The sequence below is a fragment of the Poecile atricapillus genome, chromosome 4 (genome assembly GCF_030490865.1).
Source record: "Poecile atricapillus isolate bPoeAtr1 chromosome 4, bPoeAtr1.hap1, whole genome shotgun sequence".
NCBI classification, from domain to species: domain Eukaryota; kingdom Metazoa; phylum Chordata; class Aves; order Passeriformes; family Paridae; genus Poecile; species Poecile atricapillus.
The window spans coordinates 29,172,924-29,193,158 of record NC_081252.1 but is presented as its reverse complement, the minus strand read 5'-3'; the positions used below and the strand labels follow the sequence as shown (position 1 = coordinate 29,193,158).

General features: G+C 39.1%; 1 protein-coding gene across 3 annotated transcripts in view; it reads left to right on the top strand.

The window, feature by feature from the left end:
- Window positions 1-20,235, top strand: part of DKK2 (dickkopf WNT signaling pathway inhibitor 2) — a 148,232-nt gene that overhangs the window by 76,359 nt on the left and 51,638 nt on the right. The window contains exons 1-2 of one of the 3 annotated variants that reach the window (XM_058838997.1): window positions 8,699-8,851; window positions 10,711-10,795. The exons of 1 other annotated variant lie outside the window; for it this stretch is intronic. In XM_058838997.1, the coding sequence (XP_058694980.1) occupies window positions 10,783-10,795 (13 nt within the window). In that variant the 5' untranslated portion in view covers window positions 8,699-8,851; window positions 10,711-10,782. Of the gene's footprint in view, window positions 1-8,698; window positions 8,852-10,704; window positions 10,796-11,414; window positions 11,548-20,235 lie in introns of those variants that run through there. One more of the 3 variants, XM_058838999.1, reaches the window with a different exon arrangement.

Sequence of the window (20,235 nt, the reverse complement as noted above, 5' to 3'; positions counted from 1 at the left end):
CTGACTATTCTGATACATTTTTTTTGTCACTGATTGTGATGGATTGAAACTGGGAATTACTGGCTATCCATAAATATCACCCTTTCAGAAGCCATTTATTTGCACTGGTTTTAGTAAACAAGATGATACATTTCTTTTGAAAATGTACTTGAAATTAATTGCAGCTCCTACTTGGAAGAGGAATATTTGTAACTGACCTTTTTCATTTGCTTATTTATTTTACTGATTTGTGAGGCTTTGATTGAAGACTTCCATCTCTTGCTTTTTGTTTTAGCAATGGTAATTCACATTTGTATGTGATTAGTTCAGTGGTCACTCCACAGGAGTATTAAGTAAAATACTTAGTGTGTTTCCCAGAGACCAGGCTCTCTGCAGGGAAAAGCACCAGGAGAACAAGAATTAGAATGAATTTTGATCCTGGTGGAGATTTGTAAAGGATATCTTCTGCAGGCAGTCTGGCCACTGGGAAGAGGCTTTTCCTGCAAGGGTGAAGGCAGTTACAAGGGTCAGTCTCTGACTGTGGTTGCTGATGGCCACCTTTGTCATCCTGAGCTGAACCTGCTGATCAAAGTTTACGTTTTTATGCTCTTTGGTTGCTACTGCACTGAGCTTTGAAGTATCACAACTGAAACACCACAGAGATTTTCCGTGCCAGCCCAGATTGCTTATGGGAAAGGGATCAAATAAAACCAATTTAGATACTTCAGTTAGCAATGCTGACATCATCACTAGTCCCCTTTCAATTCCTCTGCCAGCTTTGAATCTCTTTTGCTTTACTGTTTGGAAATGATATTAAATGCTGATGAGGCAGTATATATTTCAAGTTTCCAAAGTCCTGTGAGTCATTTTTAGACAATCAAACCCTTTTTGGGGTACAGGTACCTGACATTAACTGTTTCTGATATGGTGCCTGATTACATCCAGGAAACTATTTCAATACTGCTCCATTCCTACTCTGGTTGGATAAAATGCAGTATATCTTTTATTTTCCAACCAATATTTGGATTGTTAAGTGAGTTTTTAGAGCTGTAGGAGACTTTGTGCATCTGAACAGAATTGTCGGTGTGTTCTTCCAAGTGAAGGATGTCGTATCTTTAAGATTCTGAATCTAAGTCTCATGGTAGCTGAGGTAATAGAGGTTCAGTGATTTGGATCCTCTTTCAGGTTCTCACCTCTAGTTTCTTCTTAGCCAAAGTTGCATTTCTTGCACAGGAGAGAAATAGCTGAATATTACATCAAGTTTACAGAAAAACACTGAGGGAGGAGACAAATATCATTCATGACTTTTTATCAATAGTAAGGGTGCAGATGTCTGTTGGTGCATGTTGTTTGCTAAATCCATTCTATTTCCTAATCTTGTGCTACCTGCACATGTTTACAATAGGGCTAGTGTGCAGCAACTCTGAGAATATCTGCTCAAAAAACATTTATCACCCTGCCTCTCACAGATACTTCTACCTTCACTTGAAACATACTTTGAGCTGAACAGACCATTTTTATTTTTTTAAGATCTGAAATGAAAATGGATGAAAACACATTAGCATGAGACAGATTCTCTAGCCCTTTTTTCAATTTTCTAAATCAAGTATCACCTATCAAGTTAAGAAATTATGGGGTCTAAATGTAAAATTATATCTTTGGATTAGTGCTGCCTAACTTTCTGAAACAGTAACATTGTTTCTTGGAAATTAACAGTAGGATAAATAATCATTATATTTCCTAGATCATACTACATCTGATTTATTGTTCTGTGCACATCACTGGAAGATTGTAGGAGAATAAGTTCAGTCTGGGTTCATTCACATTGTATTTTCTATTCAGTTTAGGACTTCAAGGTTTTGTTTAGCTTTTTCCTACTCAGACATACTTTTGATTGTGAAGAATATTTTTCTTTACACCTATAAACTGAGTTTGGTTGGTGATATCTCTAAGGACTGTTACACTACCTACTATGGCAATCTCTTAGTAGAAAGAGACCTTCAATAAAAATTAGCTGTTTAGAGCCCTTTGTTAAGATAATAAGACAATTTTATTAAAAAATATCTGTCCCAAGGATGATTTTAATCAAGATAACGAAACAGCATGAAAAAAGGAGGATTTTTTTTAACTAAGTGCAAATTTTATCTGGAACTAGTTTTGAATACTTTGTGAGTATGTTGCTTCAGAAATCGCCTCATTCCTTTGGTGGAGTGACTGTGTGTTTTAGGTATGCCTGAAAAGACCAAAAGCCATTTTGGATGGGGAGAGCAGAAGTGCAGAGATCATCACACCCATCAGCACCAGGTTCTTCTTGTTTTATGTTACAGCTATGTAATGTTTAAATAAAAATAAATTAAGTGTTAAGTAGAAAGTCTTCCTGCCCTAGTGTGAATAACAACATACTCCTGGCATGACAATATAGCAGTTGTTAGCTCTGTGCTGGAGATGATCTCATAGTTGGTTTAATCAAAAATCTCATCTATGCTGTAGAGAGGGCCATAGCTTTGGAAATTCAATCTTTTATGGTTTTGCCAAGAACTTTCGTTGGTGTCCTTTGGGTCACATTGGAAGGCTCATTTTGTTGTGCTAGGGTTTTCTGACTGAGCAATCACACAGAGTTTTTGTTGTGGGGCCTCAGAAGGCTTTTCTCACACAGGCTGGGATGCATTAGGAAAACGAGTAAACTAGTGTCATATCATACATGCCTACTCTGTCCACTGCTGTCTGTGTGTTTTGATAGGTGAGATGAAAATTATAGTTATTTGTATTGAAGACTATTACTTTTCTTTAAAGTGTTAGCAAGTCCTCAGTAGATTTTTTTTTTTTTAAATATTGGAAAACCACTTAGGAATCTACAAAGTCAAAAGCTTGCTAGTAAAAATCTCTAGTTCCTTAACTCGAGTGCTCGTAATGTGCAAATACTTTTGTTTTTAGAACAACTGCTGTTAATGAGCAGGCTTTTCCAATCAGTTTTGAATGGAATATGGAAACATGAAAGATAAACTGTAGTTACACCAGTTTTATTATTCTTCTAACTTTTTTATACTGTGTTTTTCAAGCAATTTTCTGTTTCCTGTATTTTCTAAGAGGCAGATTATATTCTGTTAAGAAGAGACTGTTCCTGCCGTCTAGAAGAATCCCCTTTTAGATGAGAAGGGTAAGATGCCTGAGGTGTTTCATGTGGGAACCTCTGTCGTGTTATCTGGAAATAAGAAGAGAAAGTCAATGAGATTTGGCAGTTACTACCACAGAAACTAGAGAGGCAGGAAAGGAAGAATCCTGACCACTGCCAGATGCAGTCTTGGGTGCTGTAGAAGATCCCCTCGTTTGAATTCAAATCCTGTTTACATAATGTTCAATAGCAAAATTTCAACATAACAGATTTGTAAGGGACCTTATCAGAACCATATTTCATAGCCTGTGACAATGAGTCCTCCTCGTTAAACCAGTTTTCATGCATTTCTGTATGGCCTCAAACCTTCTCATATAACTATGAAACAGCAAAGAGATATTTATTGTGAAAAGGCTAATGTGAGGCAACTGTAAAAGTAATCTGCCTGAAATGTTTTATTTTTCTAGGCTATGCAGTTCAGTTTGGTGTTACAAGAGTCACACAGCAATTCAGCAGATTCATGGCTTCCCTGAGAACAATGATGACAAACCCTTGCACTGCTCTGCTCTCATTCCAGAGGCTGGGCCTGTGTCCAATACTTGATAACCAAGTTATCCCACAAAGTGATGCAAAACCGACTTTGATTTAATGCAAGAGGACATTCTTCTGTCAATCAGTAGAAGTTAAACATCCACAGGTTCTTGATCCAAGCAGACACTTAGTGGTTCTTTTATCTCTGAGCATGCAGCCTGAGCAAGTCATAGACTCTCGCAGCCCCGTTGAAATCCCCGGGATTTAGCACTGGTGCATATCTCCAAAGCTTATTGCTGCTTTCAGGAGGTGTAAATTAAAACCAGCCATTCAAACGAGATAGTCTCAATTTCTGTTTCATGAGCCACACCTTGTCTTTATTCCCAGTCAGTGTTTCTTCCTACGTGTTGACTATATCTCCTGATAGTGATGAACTGTAATTCACTTTGAGAGAGCTTGGAAGTATAATTTCATCTCTTGGGCATACTATTTCCCCTGAATGCCATGCTAGGAATGTATTAATATCTCTTTTATATGCCAGAGGAATGTGGAATATGCATACTGGCAGTGTGTTTGGAGCCCAAGGGAGGGCAAGTGAGGAGAGACGCTGGGCTGATGGAAATGCTGTTCCCTGCAGGAGGTAGGAGTGGTGGAATTTGCTGTGCCACACTTGCATACTGAGCCTCTTCTCTGTTTTGCTAGTGGCATCCCTACACAATGTTATATCAGCTGTTCCCAGCCCTTCACCGACGCCACCCTCTTTTGTGTGACCTTGGGTCAACCCTGGGAGCACAAGGGAATACAAGGAACTGGATGATGCAGTTTCTTCCTGAGCTTACAGGACATAATAACAAGCGTGAAAACAAGGAGGCAAGAAGGACAACACAAATATATTTCATGCCTCTTTCTTACTTTAATTTTCGCTGTCATTCATACATGCACATTTGTGTTGCTCTAGTACTGCTTGAAGTCCCATGTGTTGTTATAATTTCTCACTAATTAAGAAGATGATAAATTTTCCTGGCAATTTTTTTTAGGCTCCTTGCTTTGTGTGTCTAACTGAGGGTAGACTTTATCAGCTGTATGCTCTTTCATGTGCTTTCTATTTCTGCTAAATAAAAGAAAATATATTTATTTACTATTATGCCTTTTCCACTCTTTAGTCACAACCCTGGATGGATTTTGGGTTTTCTTTTTAAACAGGAATATTTCTCAACATTATCAGCATTGTTATGAAAACTAGTTGTTGTCTTCATTGTCCTTGTAGCCCTTTTCCACTCAGAGCATTTATTTAATTCATTGAATAAAGTTATAAATCAAGCTGTTAGTAAAAACACTGGAAATACCTAACTGAGGACAGGTTCCTTGGCTGCATTACACACACACACACATATATTTGTGCATATTTCCAGTTAGTGAGCTGCTAATAAGAACTCCTTGAATACAGTGCTTCTTCTACTCTGTCTCTCCTGGTGGCTTATGAAAATGTCAAGGAAGACAGTATTAAAAGACTTACTGTGCTAAAAACTGGATGACATCTACTGCATCTCCACTAGGCATGTGTCCTCTTACAGGAGAGAAGATTGCTTTATGTGACATGGATTCATGTCTGATTAATCTATATCTGTGAAATACTAACATTTACACTTAGTAGCATTGCACCCTTCCTTTTTCATGCTTAAGCCTTCTGCTTCAAACTTCCTGTCTCATAGCAGTTCTTTTAGCTCTCGGTGCTTGCTTTTCATTCCTGTTCAAGTATTGTGATGTGGTAATATTCTACCTTTCATGTTTCTGGGTTGTGGTCTTTGTTTGTTTGTTTGTTTTGGTAGGAATTTGTCATGTTAAATTTAAAGCTGTACTTGTGATACTTGGTCTTGCTCTCTTGCTGGAGAGTATCCCTGTTATTTTTTGAATGTTTTTATCAGTAATAATAATCAGTAATAATTCAGAGGCTGAAGTCCTTGCTAACAAAGGCATAATCCCACTGGGGTCTTTTGGAATTTTCTCTTCAAAAATAAACACACAATTACTGTCAGGATTTCTGTCTTCAGACAGTAGCTGAGTGGGCATCTGGACAGGGTACTATTCCGGTTGCCAATCCCAAGTTTCTCTCCCCACCCAAGTTAGCAAAATTTCTGCAATTACTGCTCCATAAAGGGCTTAGCCAGTTGTGGGAGGCTGAATACTCAAAATCTCATTAATTTGAGAGGGAATTGTTGATCTTGCCCTTTCTCTGGATGAGGCTGTATATGTTTCTAGCTAGATTGCTCCAGAGACCTGGCAGTGAGTCTGGAGGGCATTTTCCTAGGCTGTTACTCAAATTTCTGCTTGAAAATACGCAGAATATTCCCAAAGGACAAAATGTTGTTGGTAACACGACACACCCTCCCACCACCCCAGAGAATAATGTCTATTAAACCCTTTTTAATTAGTTATGGTATTATAGATCCTGAACAGTGCATATTCACAAAACCATTGTGAAGCCACTGTCCTGTCCCATTTCTCCCTAAGAGGCCTTTGATGCTCTTGGTCCTATTCCGTGGCTCACCAGTGCTATTCAAGTCATTATTTAGGCTTTGCAAAACCTGCCCTCAGGCTCTCAGCTTCTTTGAACATGCCTCAGCTTTTCCAGTCTCTAAGTCCTTTCTTCATACTCTGTACCATGGAAGACTGTTGTGAAACACATTTTCTGCATTCTTACCCCTTCGAGGGCTTCCATATTGAAATGTTCTCCAAACCACTTTATTTGAGGATAAAGCTCAAAAGTTCTGAAAGCTCTGATTTTATAGACTTGAGTGGAAAACCAAGTAGGACCTTAAAGGGGATCATCTGTAGAGCTTTTTGAACAGCAGGCTTTTGGAATGGGTTTGTAAAAGATAAGGTTTTCAGTTCAATATTTGTTTTAAGTGAAGAGTAGGCCTCTTGCAACAGTTGCAGTAACTCAGTGAAAAATACTCTGTTTCCATTCTAATTTATTGTGGGCTTTTAGAAAAATACATTGAAGATATTTTTTTCTGGAAAACTGACATTATTAAAGCTTCTACTTACTTGATTAGCCCTAGTATTGAGAGGTTGGCAAGAGTCAGAAGAGGAGAGTGGCATTTTAGAGAAGAAAAAAGTTGGGTAGCTGAATTTTTTTTTATAATTTTAGTGGGAAAAGGGTTGAGGCAATGGATGGTTAGGAAGAAGAGCTTGCAATTTGACTTGTTTCAGCCACAGAAGGCTGAAATGTGAGGGGGCTGTCTTCAGCTGGAATGCTTGTTAGAAAGACAAGGATTTAGCTTAATTAGAACAAAGAATTGAGGACTGAGTTAGCTATTCAGTAGTAAAATTAAAGTACGTTTCATGTTTATACTTTGTGTTTATTTTCTTCTTGACATATCCCTCCCTTTACAAAACAAAATTAAATACACTGGATGAAACCAGAATTTACCTTAAAATTTGATTTGATGGATCTTCTGAATGAAAAGCATTTAGGTTGCTGCTCCCTTTCTCTCTACATATGTAGCAGTACAGGATGCATGAGTATAAATGTCAGGCAGCTGGGAGCTGTTTGTTTTTGGAGAACTGGAAGCTCTTTGAAAACTGCAGGAGTAGATATGTTTCTGAAGTTTTATTTCATTGTTTAGCTTTCTGTCATCCAGAAGTGCAGTGTTTACTTAAACGTTATACAAGCTCAGTGTTGTAAATTAACAAGTACTGTTGTAAATTAGGAGTCTTGGCTTTAAACTGCTGGACTCAATGTTATAATTGAAAACATCTCTACACAGCTGTTGAGTCCTAACTTTATAGAAATACCTTGGTTTCAGAATGTGACATTCACAAGCAGGTCTGAAAGGTTATGCTGAACTAAACCTGAAGTGTACATTTGAATTTTTTGATTAAATGAAATCTGCCATGCTAATCAGAAATCCAAGCAATCTAGGGTTTGATGCCCTCTTCTTGTGGCAGAGCTCCTGTATAGCTGCCGTGCATGTTATTGTTAAAGGTGTTCCAAGCATTAGATTTTAATTTATATAGTACAAAGACAGTCTTTTCTTTCTGAAGGAAAGTTTGTCACATTGGCATTCATGTTTCATGCCAGTTTCTCCATCATGCTGCATGTAAACACAGTTCCATTAAGAGACGGAAGCTCAGAGCAAGACAGAGGAGAATGCTGGAGGTAAGGTAGCTCTAACCCCAAAGAAGAGTTAAGCAATCCCCAAGAGATGTGTTGTGCAGTAGAAATGGAATGGAATGGAAGGAGCACAAACAAGTCAGAACATTAACACTGTTTCAAAGAGTACCACTGCAGGAAGAACCAAATAGGTAAGAAAGACAAAGTAAAGGTGGGAATGTCTTAAAAAATAGGAAAGACTTCAATGTGCACTCTTCATACTGTGATCTCTGTTCTTACTTCCCTTTAAAAAATAATCCATACATTTTATCCATATGTGATGGAACTATTTATTTAAGAGGGTTGCAGAGCGTGGACAATGGGAGTGGAAGTGATTGAGCAGTAACAGAATAAACATTTACCATACAGAGATCTTACTTCCAAATATGCTGTGTGCTTTCTGTTAAAAAAAAAAAAAAAAAGAGATGTCACACAATCACAGAATTGTTAGGAAGGGAGCTCTGGATATCATCTAGTCTAACCCCTGCCAAAGCAGCAGCACTTAGAGCAGGTGACACAGGAACATGACTGGGTGGGTTTTGAATGTCTCTAGAGAGGGACTCCACTTCCTCCCTGGGCAGCCTATTCCAGTGCTCTGCCATCCTCAATGTAAAGGAGTCTGTCCTCACATTGAGGTGAAATTCCTTGCATTTTAGTTTATGGCCATTTCTCTTTGTCTTTTCATTGTGAACCACTGAAAAGTCTGGCACCATCCTCTTGGCACCTGCCCTTGAGATACTTATAAGTATTGATGAGATCCCCACACAGTCTTCTTTTCTCCAGACCCCAAATCTGGGCTCCAAAAAAGGTGCAGCTCCCACAGTCTCCCCTCATAAGAGGGATGCTTCAGATCCCAAATCTCTCTATCACTCTCCGCTGGACCTGATCCAGGATCTCCTGTCCTCTCTTCTACTCAAGAGCCCAGAGCTGGACACAGCGCTCCAGATGTGCCTCACCAGGACTGAGTGAAGGAGAAGGATCACCTACCTTGACCTGCTGGCCACAGGCTTCCTGGTGCACCCCAGGATACCATCAGCCCTCCTGTCCACAAGGGCACTGCTGGCTCATTTCAAGTGAGAGATGTGAGAGGTTTCTTTAAATGATGCTGCTTCAGTAATGATTTTCCTTGTCTCAGGCATTAAACATGAGGCAGCACTTGAAACCTAGGACATTTCAGAGAGTTAAACCCAGTTTTTCTTATTTCCCTCCTCATGATGCTAGTGTATGGGACTTTGAGGTTATTGAGTTTTGGGGAGTGATTGTAGGAAGGGAACATGCCATGTGTTGCTTTGTTTGGTTAAAATGATGGCTCAGGCATTTTACCTCCGATTCCTCAAGGGATGAGCTCCCACAGTTGCGTACATCCCTACATAAGCTCTGGGCAAAATTGCTGGTATTGCAAGTGTCGCAATTTCTCAAATCATGAGACAAATACTCAGTTTTGGTTGCTTTTCTGATATTTGAAATTACAGAGGCAGCTGCTGTCCTGTTTTTCTTTTTGTATGTTAAAACCCCACCAGTTTACCTACATGCAGTCTGGAACATGCCATGTGGTGTCCCTGCTGGTATTCCTTCTCACTGTGAGAAAAGATGGTTTGTTCTCCAGCTGTGTCCTGCTTCCCTCACTACAAGAGCACTCAGCTTGCATCCTATACCTTGGAGCAGGATGTGGCTGATGCCAAAACCACCAAGGGTGATTTTGCAGCTTGGAATTTCCCCATGGCTGTTGTGTCCATCTACTAAGTATAGCAACAGAAAAACATTCAATTCAGCAATAGCTTTTGTTAAGAGTTGATTTTATATGCTGAACACTTCTGCTGTGAACTCAGCTTCATGTCATTGCAATGATGTACCATGATTTGGTTGAGCACCAGGCCTCTCTGAGCTCACAAAGCATTTGGACAAGGCTTTAAGAAACATGCTGTGATTTTTGGGGCTGTGCTGTGCAGTCTTTGACTCTATGATCCTTGTAGATCCCCTTCAACTCAGGAAATTCTGTGTATTTTATGATAACTGCTGACTTAATTGGCTTTTGCTGAGAGGTTTTTGATATCACATGTATCTTCAGGAGACTAAAATGCTCTGCGTAAGCTGCCATACACTATTTTTCATTTTTTCATGGCAAATAAAATGCTTGTTAAACCTCAAGTGCCTCTATTAGGATGAAGTTACATGTGAAGTTACAAGGCAATATTTACGTGACTTCCTCATGTGAATGAATGTATTGGTAACTTCATTCCAATAACAAATAAAGTCAAGACCTCTTAAGTGTTAGCCATAAACATAAAACCAGACTCTTTTACATGAGGTTGCAGAGGTGTCAGAGGTAAATTCTGCAATTCAAAAGTGAAAGCATTTAAACAATATTAAAAGAAACCTGCACCATTTTTTCAAGCCTTCATTTAAGTATGCTTCTTGATAAAAGAGTTTATGTAATTCTTTGCCTTGTTAGAAGTCTAGTCAAGCAATTTTAATTTAACAGCAAAGAAAAAAAAAATTAATGTGCTTTCTGCTGGCAAATTATAGCACTCAGATATGGTCAGTTCTGGCATTCTTGTCTATCTTCACAGCACTCCCAGTTCTGCTTACAGTGGTATTCATGGGACTTGGTTTATCAGTGGTAACAAGCATTAACCTGGCTGAGAGCCTGTGATCACAGGCAGCCTTCTCTTTACCACCCATTTCTTGACCTGACTCCAGCAGTTTCTTCTACTCCCATGCTGGCCCCCAGTACTGCTGATGCTTGTCTTGGGTGGCAAAGACATGCTGTTGTCATGTGGCATGGCAAATGACAACATTTGCCAGCCCTGACCTAAAACAACTGTTTTGCTGCTTTCATTTGTGTAAGATTATTTTTGTAAACATGCCTAACCATTCGTGTTTATTTAAAATTATTTTCTTTTCCTGGTTTTTCACATGGTCCTATGGAAAGCTGAACCAGCTCAGCTGAAAGATAGCATGGGAAGAAGGGAGCACAAGAAAGGAGTTGCCTAAATTGGCCCTGATGCTAAAAACTGGTAAGCTGGGACTGGAGCTTCAGTGTACAGGTCTATAGCATGGTGGCTTAGCTGGCAAAGCCAATTTCCTTGTTCCTACTCTGCCCCACCAGCATTCGGGGACTTGCCCTATCTCACGTGCCACCGGAGCTATTTTTCTAGGGTTAGTAATGACCTTGCTACTGTCCTTGTGGACTTTAATACAGAGTATGTAAAACATGAAATTGGTCTGAATTCCTATCAGTCTTTATGTTTGAATACTTCGTCTTAAATGAGAATTTTCTAAGTATTGGTATTAAAGGGGAGAAGTACTACAGCTTTCTGGATATTATGTGTCTACTGATCATCCTTCTAGCTCCGTTTGTTTTACATATCACTGATTTTACATAAGAAACTACAAAACAAATGCATGCTTTGTGTGCACTAAGGAGAGCAGCAGCTATGAGAGCAGCAACTATGAGAGCAGCAGCTATGAGAGCAGCAGTTGGACCTCAGCTATAAGTGGTCCAACCATTGCTGCATGGAGCCCTCTGGGAAGTCATTTACCCTGCAATGCAAATTTGCACTCTTGCCTGCAGCCTGTGCTTTGCTTGTACTGCAGAACTAAATATTGACCTTCTTCATTTCCTCTCTTTGTCAGACTTTGTTTATGGCTCAGAAGCAGCACAAGGAGGGTGGAGAAGCATGCATTTTTTTCCTGCTTGTATTAGCCATTGGGTCTAGATCAAGAAATATATGATCAACATTTATTAAACATGAACAATTGCAGACAAGTAAGTTCACATCACTTCCACTAACATTTTTCCATTTAAACTCTTAATTCTCCCTCTTGTGACCTCAAAATGGAAATTTATCACAATCTGCTAGCATTTGAACATTTCTGATGTTATAGACAGAGATTTGTGGGTATCCAGGGCCTAGAGGATCTCAAGCCAGACCGGCAGATCCCAGATCTGTTAATGTAAGCTTTAGGGACTGTTTTTACAAACAGAAACACTCATTTCAATGAAAGCTGACTCTATTTTCAGGGTTACAGTCTGAATTGTGTGCCTGTACTGAGCTGTGTAACAAGCAGAGCATTGGAAACTCCCATTGAATAAGCCAGAGCAAAGGACCGGGGAGACCTCTGCTCCAGTGCTGTGATTATTTTATAAGAATCTGAATCATATTAGGCCTGGTGATTTGTGAAATTTGCATTCAAATTTGAGTTCAAAGCTGAAACTGTGGCCAGCCTAAAGTCACCTGGAGTTTTGCCTTTGACTTCAAAGGGCCACACTTTTTATCCAGTTCTACAGTTGCTGAGTGATTTGAAGGAGGTCTTTTCCAGTTCCTCTGCAGACACAGGTCTATTTGATGTACAGCTCTATGCCATGGCAGCAAAATACTTTCTCTATGAGGTTTCTGTGCTCCTCTCACTTATTCCTTCTCCTGAAGTTATAAATCTCTGTTAAGGGCACCAAAACCCTTCTGTGCAACAGCTGGTACTGATTTCAAGGATGCTCCAGGTAAAGAAAAAAGCATCAGCAGAGCAATATAATTTTTGTTGGCAGGCATTTTTGCCTAGATATTAAAAAAAGAGAAATTGATCTTTTCGCTCTGTCATGCTTGTTTGTTAGAAGAAAAAGCATGCAAGAAATACCACTTGCATCCACAAAGCAGTGACCAGAGACAGAAATCATCCTCCATCCTGTCCCTCTGGGAAATGTAAGACAGGTAGGAGAATTGCAGACAATGGTGGTGTGACGGGATGCAGGACTTCCTTAAGGAGTGATAGGGTAGATACCTTTTCATCTGGGTTTTAAAAGTCAGTAACTCTTTTTTACAGTAACTCTTAGAACAATGCCATCCCACTGCAGTCCTCATGGCTGAAATACCTAACTATGCAAATAGGCAGGATACTTAGCAATTTTCCTTTTTCCTTCCTCCCCTCCCCAAAACTGTTATGGAGGCCCTGGCTGCTCTCTTAGCTCAAATAATGTTTGACAGTTCAGTAACAAGACAAAAGACAACCTTCTTTTTTTTCTTCTTTTTTTAAATCCAGATAATTTAATACAATAAAGAAGCAAAGACATCAAAGCAAAGAAACCATATACATTGTACAAAGCGTTGGGAATCTGTTCTCTTTTCAAAATTTTGACATGTGCTATGTACTGTGGTTACAGCTATTAAGAAAATACAGACGTCCTTCCTTGCAGTCCTCTTGCTATTTAAAACAATAATGTGAAATGTTTTGATGCTGCACAGAGACACACACAGAGCTTTATTGCTGGCTTTAGTGAAGGTGGGTACAATACATTTGCCTTGTACTTCATTAGAGCAAGAGCATGGCAGTTCAGTCAGAATGAGAGACATGTATTAGATTTATGACACAGTGCAAGTTTTGTGTATGGAGACTGCTTTCTTGTTCCGTCTTCAGAGCTCTGCTTAACTTCTTTTGAAGCACTTTTCATTATCCTTTATTGCCTGGGAGGGTGTTTTCAGAGATTTTCCTGCCCTACACCATAAGACAGGAATGCTATTGGGACGTAACATGGAAATGCACAGGATCTGTTCTTATGATCTCTCATATCTAGAGGGCACCATGTAAGCCTGTGCCAGCATCATCTCTAACTGGCACAACAGCTCCTGAAACAGCTGGCGGAGGGGACATATGGTCTAACATTGCTCACAAAAATGTCTCTTTTATGGACCAGGTGATGTCCATAAGACCCTCAAGCTCCTATTTACCTTCAAGCAGTAAAATTATATATAGATTGAGCAGAGGGAGTAACATAACTTAGTCCTCTTGGGAGGAGAGGATGAGCTGTAAGTCATGTCTTCTACTGGGATTCCAAATACAAATGCCTGGCTTGTTTATTTTAGAAGTTGAGACTAAGTTATCTCCTTTACCAAGTTGATTATGCTTAATAGGCTCAGGTTGTTTTAATTATCATCCCCATAAGTGTTTTACAACTGTGGTGATGAACATAACTAAATATTGAATTAATGAGAAGGGCTAGGATACAAGGTTTCAGATGGGGAGGGATGAATGGTAGTTGTTGGGCTGTGTTATTTAGCAGTTAATAAATGAATTATTTTGCCTTATTATGTTGCCTATCTGCAGGTTTAAGTGAAATTTTAAGTGTGGAAATAACATTTTCATACAAATTTAATAGACAGGTAGTGTCAAATTCCAAAATCCTGCTTCTTGCTTAGATAGGAAAGTGAAACAACAAAACCGATATTAAAAATAAATAGGTATTTGTGAAAATTATGTGTGAAAACACCAGGTGAATGCTCTCTTGAGAAGATTTCCGAGTCCCTGAGTTATCTCAGGATCATGAACTTTCTAGTTTAGTAGGGAGATATGGTAGATAGGAAAATTTAATAGACCATTTTTAATACAGGAGAGAAGCTTTTGTTTCCTATCAGGTATAAACATAGTTGTAGTTTCCCCCAAATACATTCTGATCTCTACTTTTGGGTGAAAGCTTTGTAAATAAACATTCCTCTCTTATGAAGGCTTCTAATATGAACAGTAAAACTTTGTGGGTTTTTACCCCTTTGGTTATGAACCATGATGGAACCAAGAAAGGAGACCATATTTGGTAAGGATCAGACTTTGTTGCTAGCAAATTTTATTCATATAAATAACATGTCTTATTGCTATAAAGTATTGCCTAAAGAGACAGGCTAGACATTGACTAAAGAGATAGGCATCCATCAACAACAAAACTGTGAACCAGACCAAGGGAATATAAGCAAAGGAATGAGGTTGTTTTCATCTTGAATCTTTAGATGGATTCCTCAGATTATTTAGTGCTCTTTTAGTTGCTTAAGTTCCCATTGAACTTGGATTTGTCTTGATCTAGTCCATTCCAGACATTGTTACTTAATCTTTTACATATCCCAAGATGTCACTTGGATTACTAACCAGACTTTTTTATGCTGTCAGCCATAATTTCCCCTGGAATAACTGCCTTGCTGCATCCAGATAAACATCTTCATGTGAAGTACATTTATTGTTGCTCAACATGGAGAAATTCCAGCTCCTACTCCAGTTGGGATGACAAGGTTTTCAGACAGAAATAGTAACCTCTAAGTAAACTCTTACATAAAAGATATAGACTCATATTAAAATCGTATTTATAATCTGCGGATATTCCCTGTGGAAAGGGGATTTTAGGACTGATGCATCTCTTTGGGTTGGTGAGCCCTTAATGTTGGACTGAAATACATTCAAACCACCTGCTAAGTGCACAGCTGAACCTAACACAGCTGAAGGAGGACTTGGGGTAAATGTATGGGTCACAAGGTAATAGCTGGAAAATATGCCAAAGCCTAATAATTGGAAAAGACATTTGCTATGCTGCTTTTTGGTATGAATCTAGTAAAATGGCAAAGGAGAGAGTGACAGTTACTTGTGTTCCATAACTGGATACAACAGTTCCTCATTTGTCACAAGAAAAATTAAATAAACATTTCAAAAAGGCATTTTATGCTTTTCAGATGAGACTGGGATTCCAAATGTAATATATAATCTGTAAGTCAGAAGTTCATTTTTCTGATGTATTATGTAATTTTTGAGCATATCTAGAGAAACAGGATTAATTTGAAATTTCCCTCTATCTTTTTGTTTGTTGCTGCTTTTGGTATAACTGTATTGCAATTTTTATTAACTATGGAGCATGATAATCACAAAATAGGAATCCCATGTTCCGTGAATTTCTAATTTGTATCATGGGAATAGGATACTTCATTATTACTATTGGCAGTGGCAACAGCAGTTCTTATTCTTTTCATATGAATCAGGCTTTATTAGCATCAGGCCAAATATTATGGATTATGACAGAGTAAGACTCTTTAAGCATGTGGGTAACGATGCATTGCAGGGGCACAAATGAGCAAAAAAGAAACTGCAGTAAACTTTGGGTAACCCTGTATTTTAATCCAATCCTGTAAAGTTTCAAGCACATGTTAAACTTTGCTCATGTGAGTGGTGCAGCTGCTGGCTAAGAGCTGAATTATCTCTCTAGAAAAGAGCATGGCTTGAAGGGGAGCTGCCAGTCTGTGGCATAGGAGGCACATGTGACCTGTGAAATATCTACACGTAACTGAGAGCCCCCTGAAGAAGGTGACTGAGTATCCTTCAGTCAAATGTTAGCATGGGACAAACCTGCTTGCTGCAAGCACAATTTCATCAACACCAGTAGGGCTCCATTTCCAAATAGCTACTGCCTAAGGGGGGACAGATGAGCCCTCCTAAAAGGACATGATAGAGAAGATCCTTCTTCAGGTCCTCATGCTGGAAGGCATTCAGAGATGTGCCTTGGTCCACTTCACTCAATGGTGTGTAAGGAAGGAGAGATTCTTTCCAAAACAGGGAGGAGCACGTCCAAGCCATAACGATGTGTATATAATGTGTATATTAGTACATTAGTACATTTCTTACGGCTTCTGGTCATTTATTTATTAGGTTAGAATTCTCTTATTTTCCCAAAGAAATATGAAAACTTAGGAAAATGTTCTTCATACACTGTGCCTTTGATACTTAGCTGAAGCAACAGGACTTCTGTAGTTTCCAAGTCTAGCTTTGCTTTAAATGCTAGTCACTGGACTAAGTATTTCTATTCCCTAATTCAGAACATTTAATTTCCTGGACTGAGAAAAGGAACTCTCAGAAAACTAGAAGGTGCAGAAGGCTTGAGTGTAAAACATGACAAGTACCTTTGTGAGAAAAACAGCACATGGTAGTGTAAAGAACCATCATTTAAATGAGGCGACCACTCTCCACCTACCAAGATGCAGTTGTTGTGTAGCTCACTAGAGGGCATGTGGCTGTGCTTTATAATCCTGAAGATAAAGAAATCCTTATTAAATGGGGGGGGAGAAAAAAAAGTATGAACCAGATATTGCTCCATTGCAAACAGAAAATATTAAGAATTGCACCCACTTGTTTCAGTTGCTCATTTGAGTACATTGTTTGGAAAAGAAGTTTAGATTAGTCTTGTAGCATGCATATAATGGCTTTTCTTTACCAGGGAACGGAAGCAGAGGTATGTGCTGCAATTTACTCTGTATTCATTTTATCCTGTTCTTTTTTCTTACTTTTTTTTCCCTGCTGTTTCTCTGGGAGAAAAAATTGTAGATACCATAATGATCCCTTCTTATGGAAGCTGCCAGAATAAGCAACTCAGATATTTGCCATAAATATTTCAGAATATCTAGCATTTCTATTTGTAACCACTTAATCTTGTACACATGTTAAAGGAAATCAATTTTAAAAAACAATTATTTTAGATTTAAGTTTTCTTTAGGCAATAGAAACTAGAGGACCTGGTTATTTTTAATATGCCCTTACCTTGGAGCTTTAAAATATAGAGACATTTGGGTCAGTTGTTTTCATTTTCTTTATAAACAACCCCTAAATCTCCTGAATTTCCTAAGTATTTCCAGTTGTTTTCAATTTTGGGGATAAAAAAAGGCATAATCCAAAGAAGTCTAGGAAAACCAGTTTCCCCCTCATTTTTCTGTTGTGTCTTGCATTAAGCCTGAGTGCAAAGCTCTTTGTCCTTTACAAGCATAGTGAGTTTGCATATGCTGAAGTAAGAGGACACAGGTATAGCACCTATCAGTTAAGTGTGGATGCAGAATGAAATATGGCAGAGGACATTGCTTTGGGACCAAATTCTGGACTGCTTCACTTACCTTTTGTTTTAGCTCAAACTCTTACTTGTACAAACAGAACTTTATTGTGCAGTGGCCTTTGTTTTTCCAAAATATTGTTCCTCATCATCTCTTAATTCTAAGACGTAGATCTAAAAAGGAGCAAACAAAGAAAAAAAAAAAATCCAGGAATTCTATAGGACTAGGTATTGAAGAACATTGCAGAGGGACTCTATTGTTTGCTGAGGTTTTTCATTATATCTCCCATCCATGCCTAAAGAGGCAAGTGTTGAAATGTTTGTGTGGTCCATGAGTGGCCACTGGAGCCTGTCATCTCCCTTCTGAAATGCAGTTCAATTGAAAAACAGCTGCTAAAATTTTCTCCCTGACCCATGTCACTATCAAGGCACTGCTCTCTGTTTTTTTGTGTGGTCTGGGTACCAGTATCTGGTCAGCATCCAGCCCCACCTAAGCTTCCAAATCTCTTTAATTTGCCTTCCACGCTTGATGCACTGTTATTTTTCTGAGCTCACTCCTCTGCTCAGCCACTGCGTCACCCCAGATCTGCCTTCACGCAGCCCACATGGCTTTTGTCTCCTGCACTATTAGTGTAGCCTCTGTGAAGTGATAGCTCTGAGTTTCATAGGGGAAAACTGTAGTGCATCTGAACAGAGAATGTAAAAACCAGAAGGGAGATAAAAAGCTAAAATTTAGAACACATACCCTCTATCATTTCTCAAGGTTCTCTGTTTCAGCAGTGCCTACAGAAAGCTCCTGAAAGATACCATGGCTGATTCAGAGGAGAGTAGATCACACTGTGGCTTTTATTGTAGCGTAAAAAGTTGTAAATCACAAACATATGAAAACTAAATATCAATGGCTATATACTCCTCTGATACCTTCATATATAATTTTGAATGCCTTCTTGTTAGGGCCACAACCTGTAATGACCCCTGGACTACAGGCTGGTGGCTTCGAAACAGTGAGGGTAAGGGTCACACTAGTGCTGGTAGCAACCGAGGTGGGGCAGCTGTTGGGACAACCACAAAGCCTCTTGGCTAGCAGGGCAGGTTCACCTGCTTTCTGCTGCAGCCAGCACCAGCTAGCCTGCTCACAAGTAGCTCTTGTTGGTTAATGAGACATTGCCCTGTGCTCACCTTGTCACATCTGCCACCTGCAGAAGGAACGTGACGCTGGCATGTGGCTTGGCAACAGCAACATCAAATAAAAATCTCCTCTGGGAGATGGGGCAGTGGTGGCAGAGCCTCTGCAGAGCGTATTTGTCATGTAACAGAAGTCCCGGGGTATATTCTCTATCTCATCTGCATTAAGGCAGAAAACAGCTGGGGTTAAGACAAGGCACTTAAAAATTGTATGTAAAATCAGCTAGTTACATAACGAAGGGCTGATACCAACCATCTCCCAACATTACTTTATATTCTGACTCTGAGAACCCAACAAACCTGATGCTATTCAGCTATAATTAAGAAAAAAAAAAAAAGTAAATAAAAAGCAATCTCTTTGCTGAAGCAAATAAATTTGATGTATCAAAGTAGCAACAAAACTTTTTTTTTTTTCTATATTGTTTCCCCTACTAAAGAACCCCATTATGCATCTGCCATGAAGATTTGGATGGTGGGTTGAGATCACACTGAAAGTCAGGGTGGCCTACATCAGAAAAGTTGCATTTCACAGAACATTTGCTATTGATATGTTGGGAAAGTGTCAGACTTGTGGGAGGACTGGAGAGTATTTGCATGATACATTAATAAGAAACAGTTTAGTATACTAGATTACTAAAGCATGGTTAATTCTGAAGCCAAAGCCCACACATTCTTAACTTTGTTTCCCAGCTGAAGAGCCAGTGTGCTCTCATGTATTGTACAGAAACTGGAGTGTTATTCTTTGAAAGCAAACCAGTGTTTAGAAATTCCAAAACTGAGCTAACAGCTCAGCATATAGGCATCACACAGGATGTTATTTTAAGCTGTAATGGAGAAATGTCAGTACAGTCAGTATCTGTATTTGCAGCATGTGTGTTTTGAAAAAGCAGGTTACATACATTCTTGCTTTACAAGTCTTGCAAAAGTGAGTTTCATTCGTCTTGGGAAGTTCAGTATCTGACAGGCTGATGGGAGGCCTGCTCAACAGTTCCTAAAGGCTTTAAAAGATGTAGGGACATACACATCAGTTTTGATGGGGAGCTGCTTTTTGACACTGCATTCCTCCTCCCAGGAGCATTTTGAAACAAAATTTTCTGAACTTCACAGTTTAACTGACTTTAACCAAGTTTGCTGCACCACATCCTCAGCTACTGTACTTGTCTTTTGGAAGCATTACTCATCTTTCCCACCCTGAGAAAAGCACTGGGCCTATAGGAATGTATGTTTTCTAGAACTATTTTTAAATATAGTATTAAAAATGTGGTCCTATTTCCTAAGATCATATGAAGAATTAGAACTAGAGTAGATTAAGTATCTTCTCATTTTAATCAATGCAATCAATGCAAAAAGTTATACAGCCTCCAAGTTGAAACTGGAGTGGCATTATTGCTGGAGAATGAAAAAGCTATCAAAAGCTGCTGTGATTAGCTGGTCACCTGTAAATTCAGTGTTTAGGAGCTGAGAGCTAATAATGTTTAAGTCAGAGAGAGAGTGCATGTGAGTAAGCTTTTAATCATCTTGCTTATTTTTTTTTTACTATTTTTGGGAGGGATTTTTCTCTCTTCGTAACAGACAGTGGCTTTCATTGAAGCAGCAGAGCTCTACCACCCAGATGCTTTGTGCTGAGCTCTTCCCTTACAGTTAAGGTCGCTG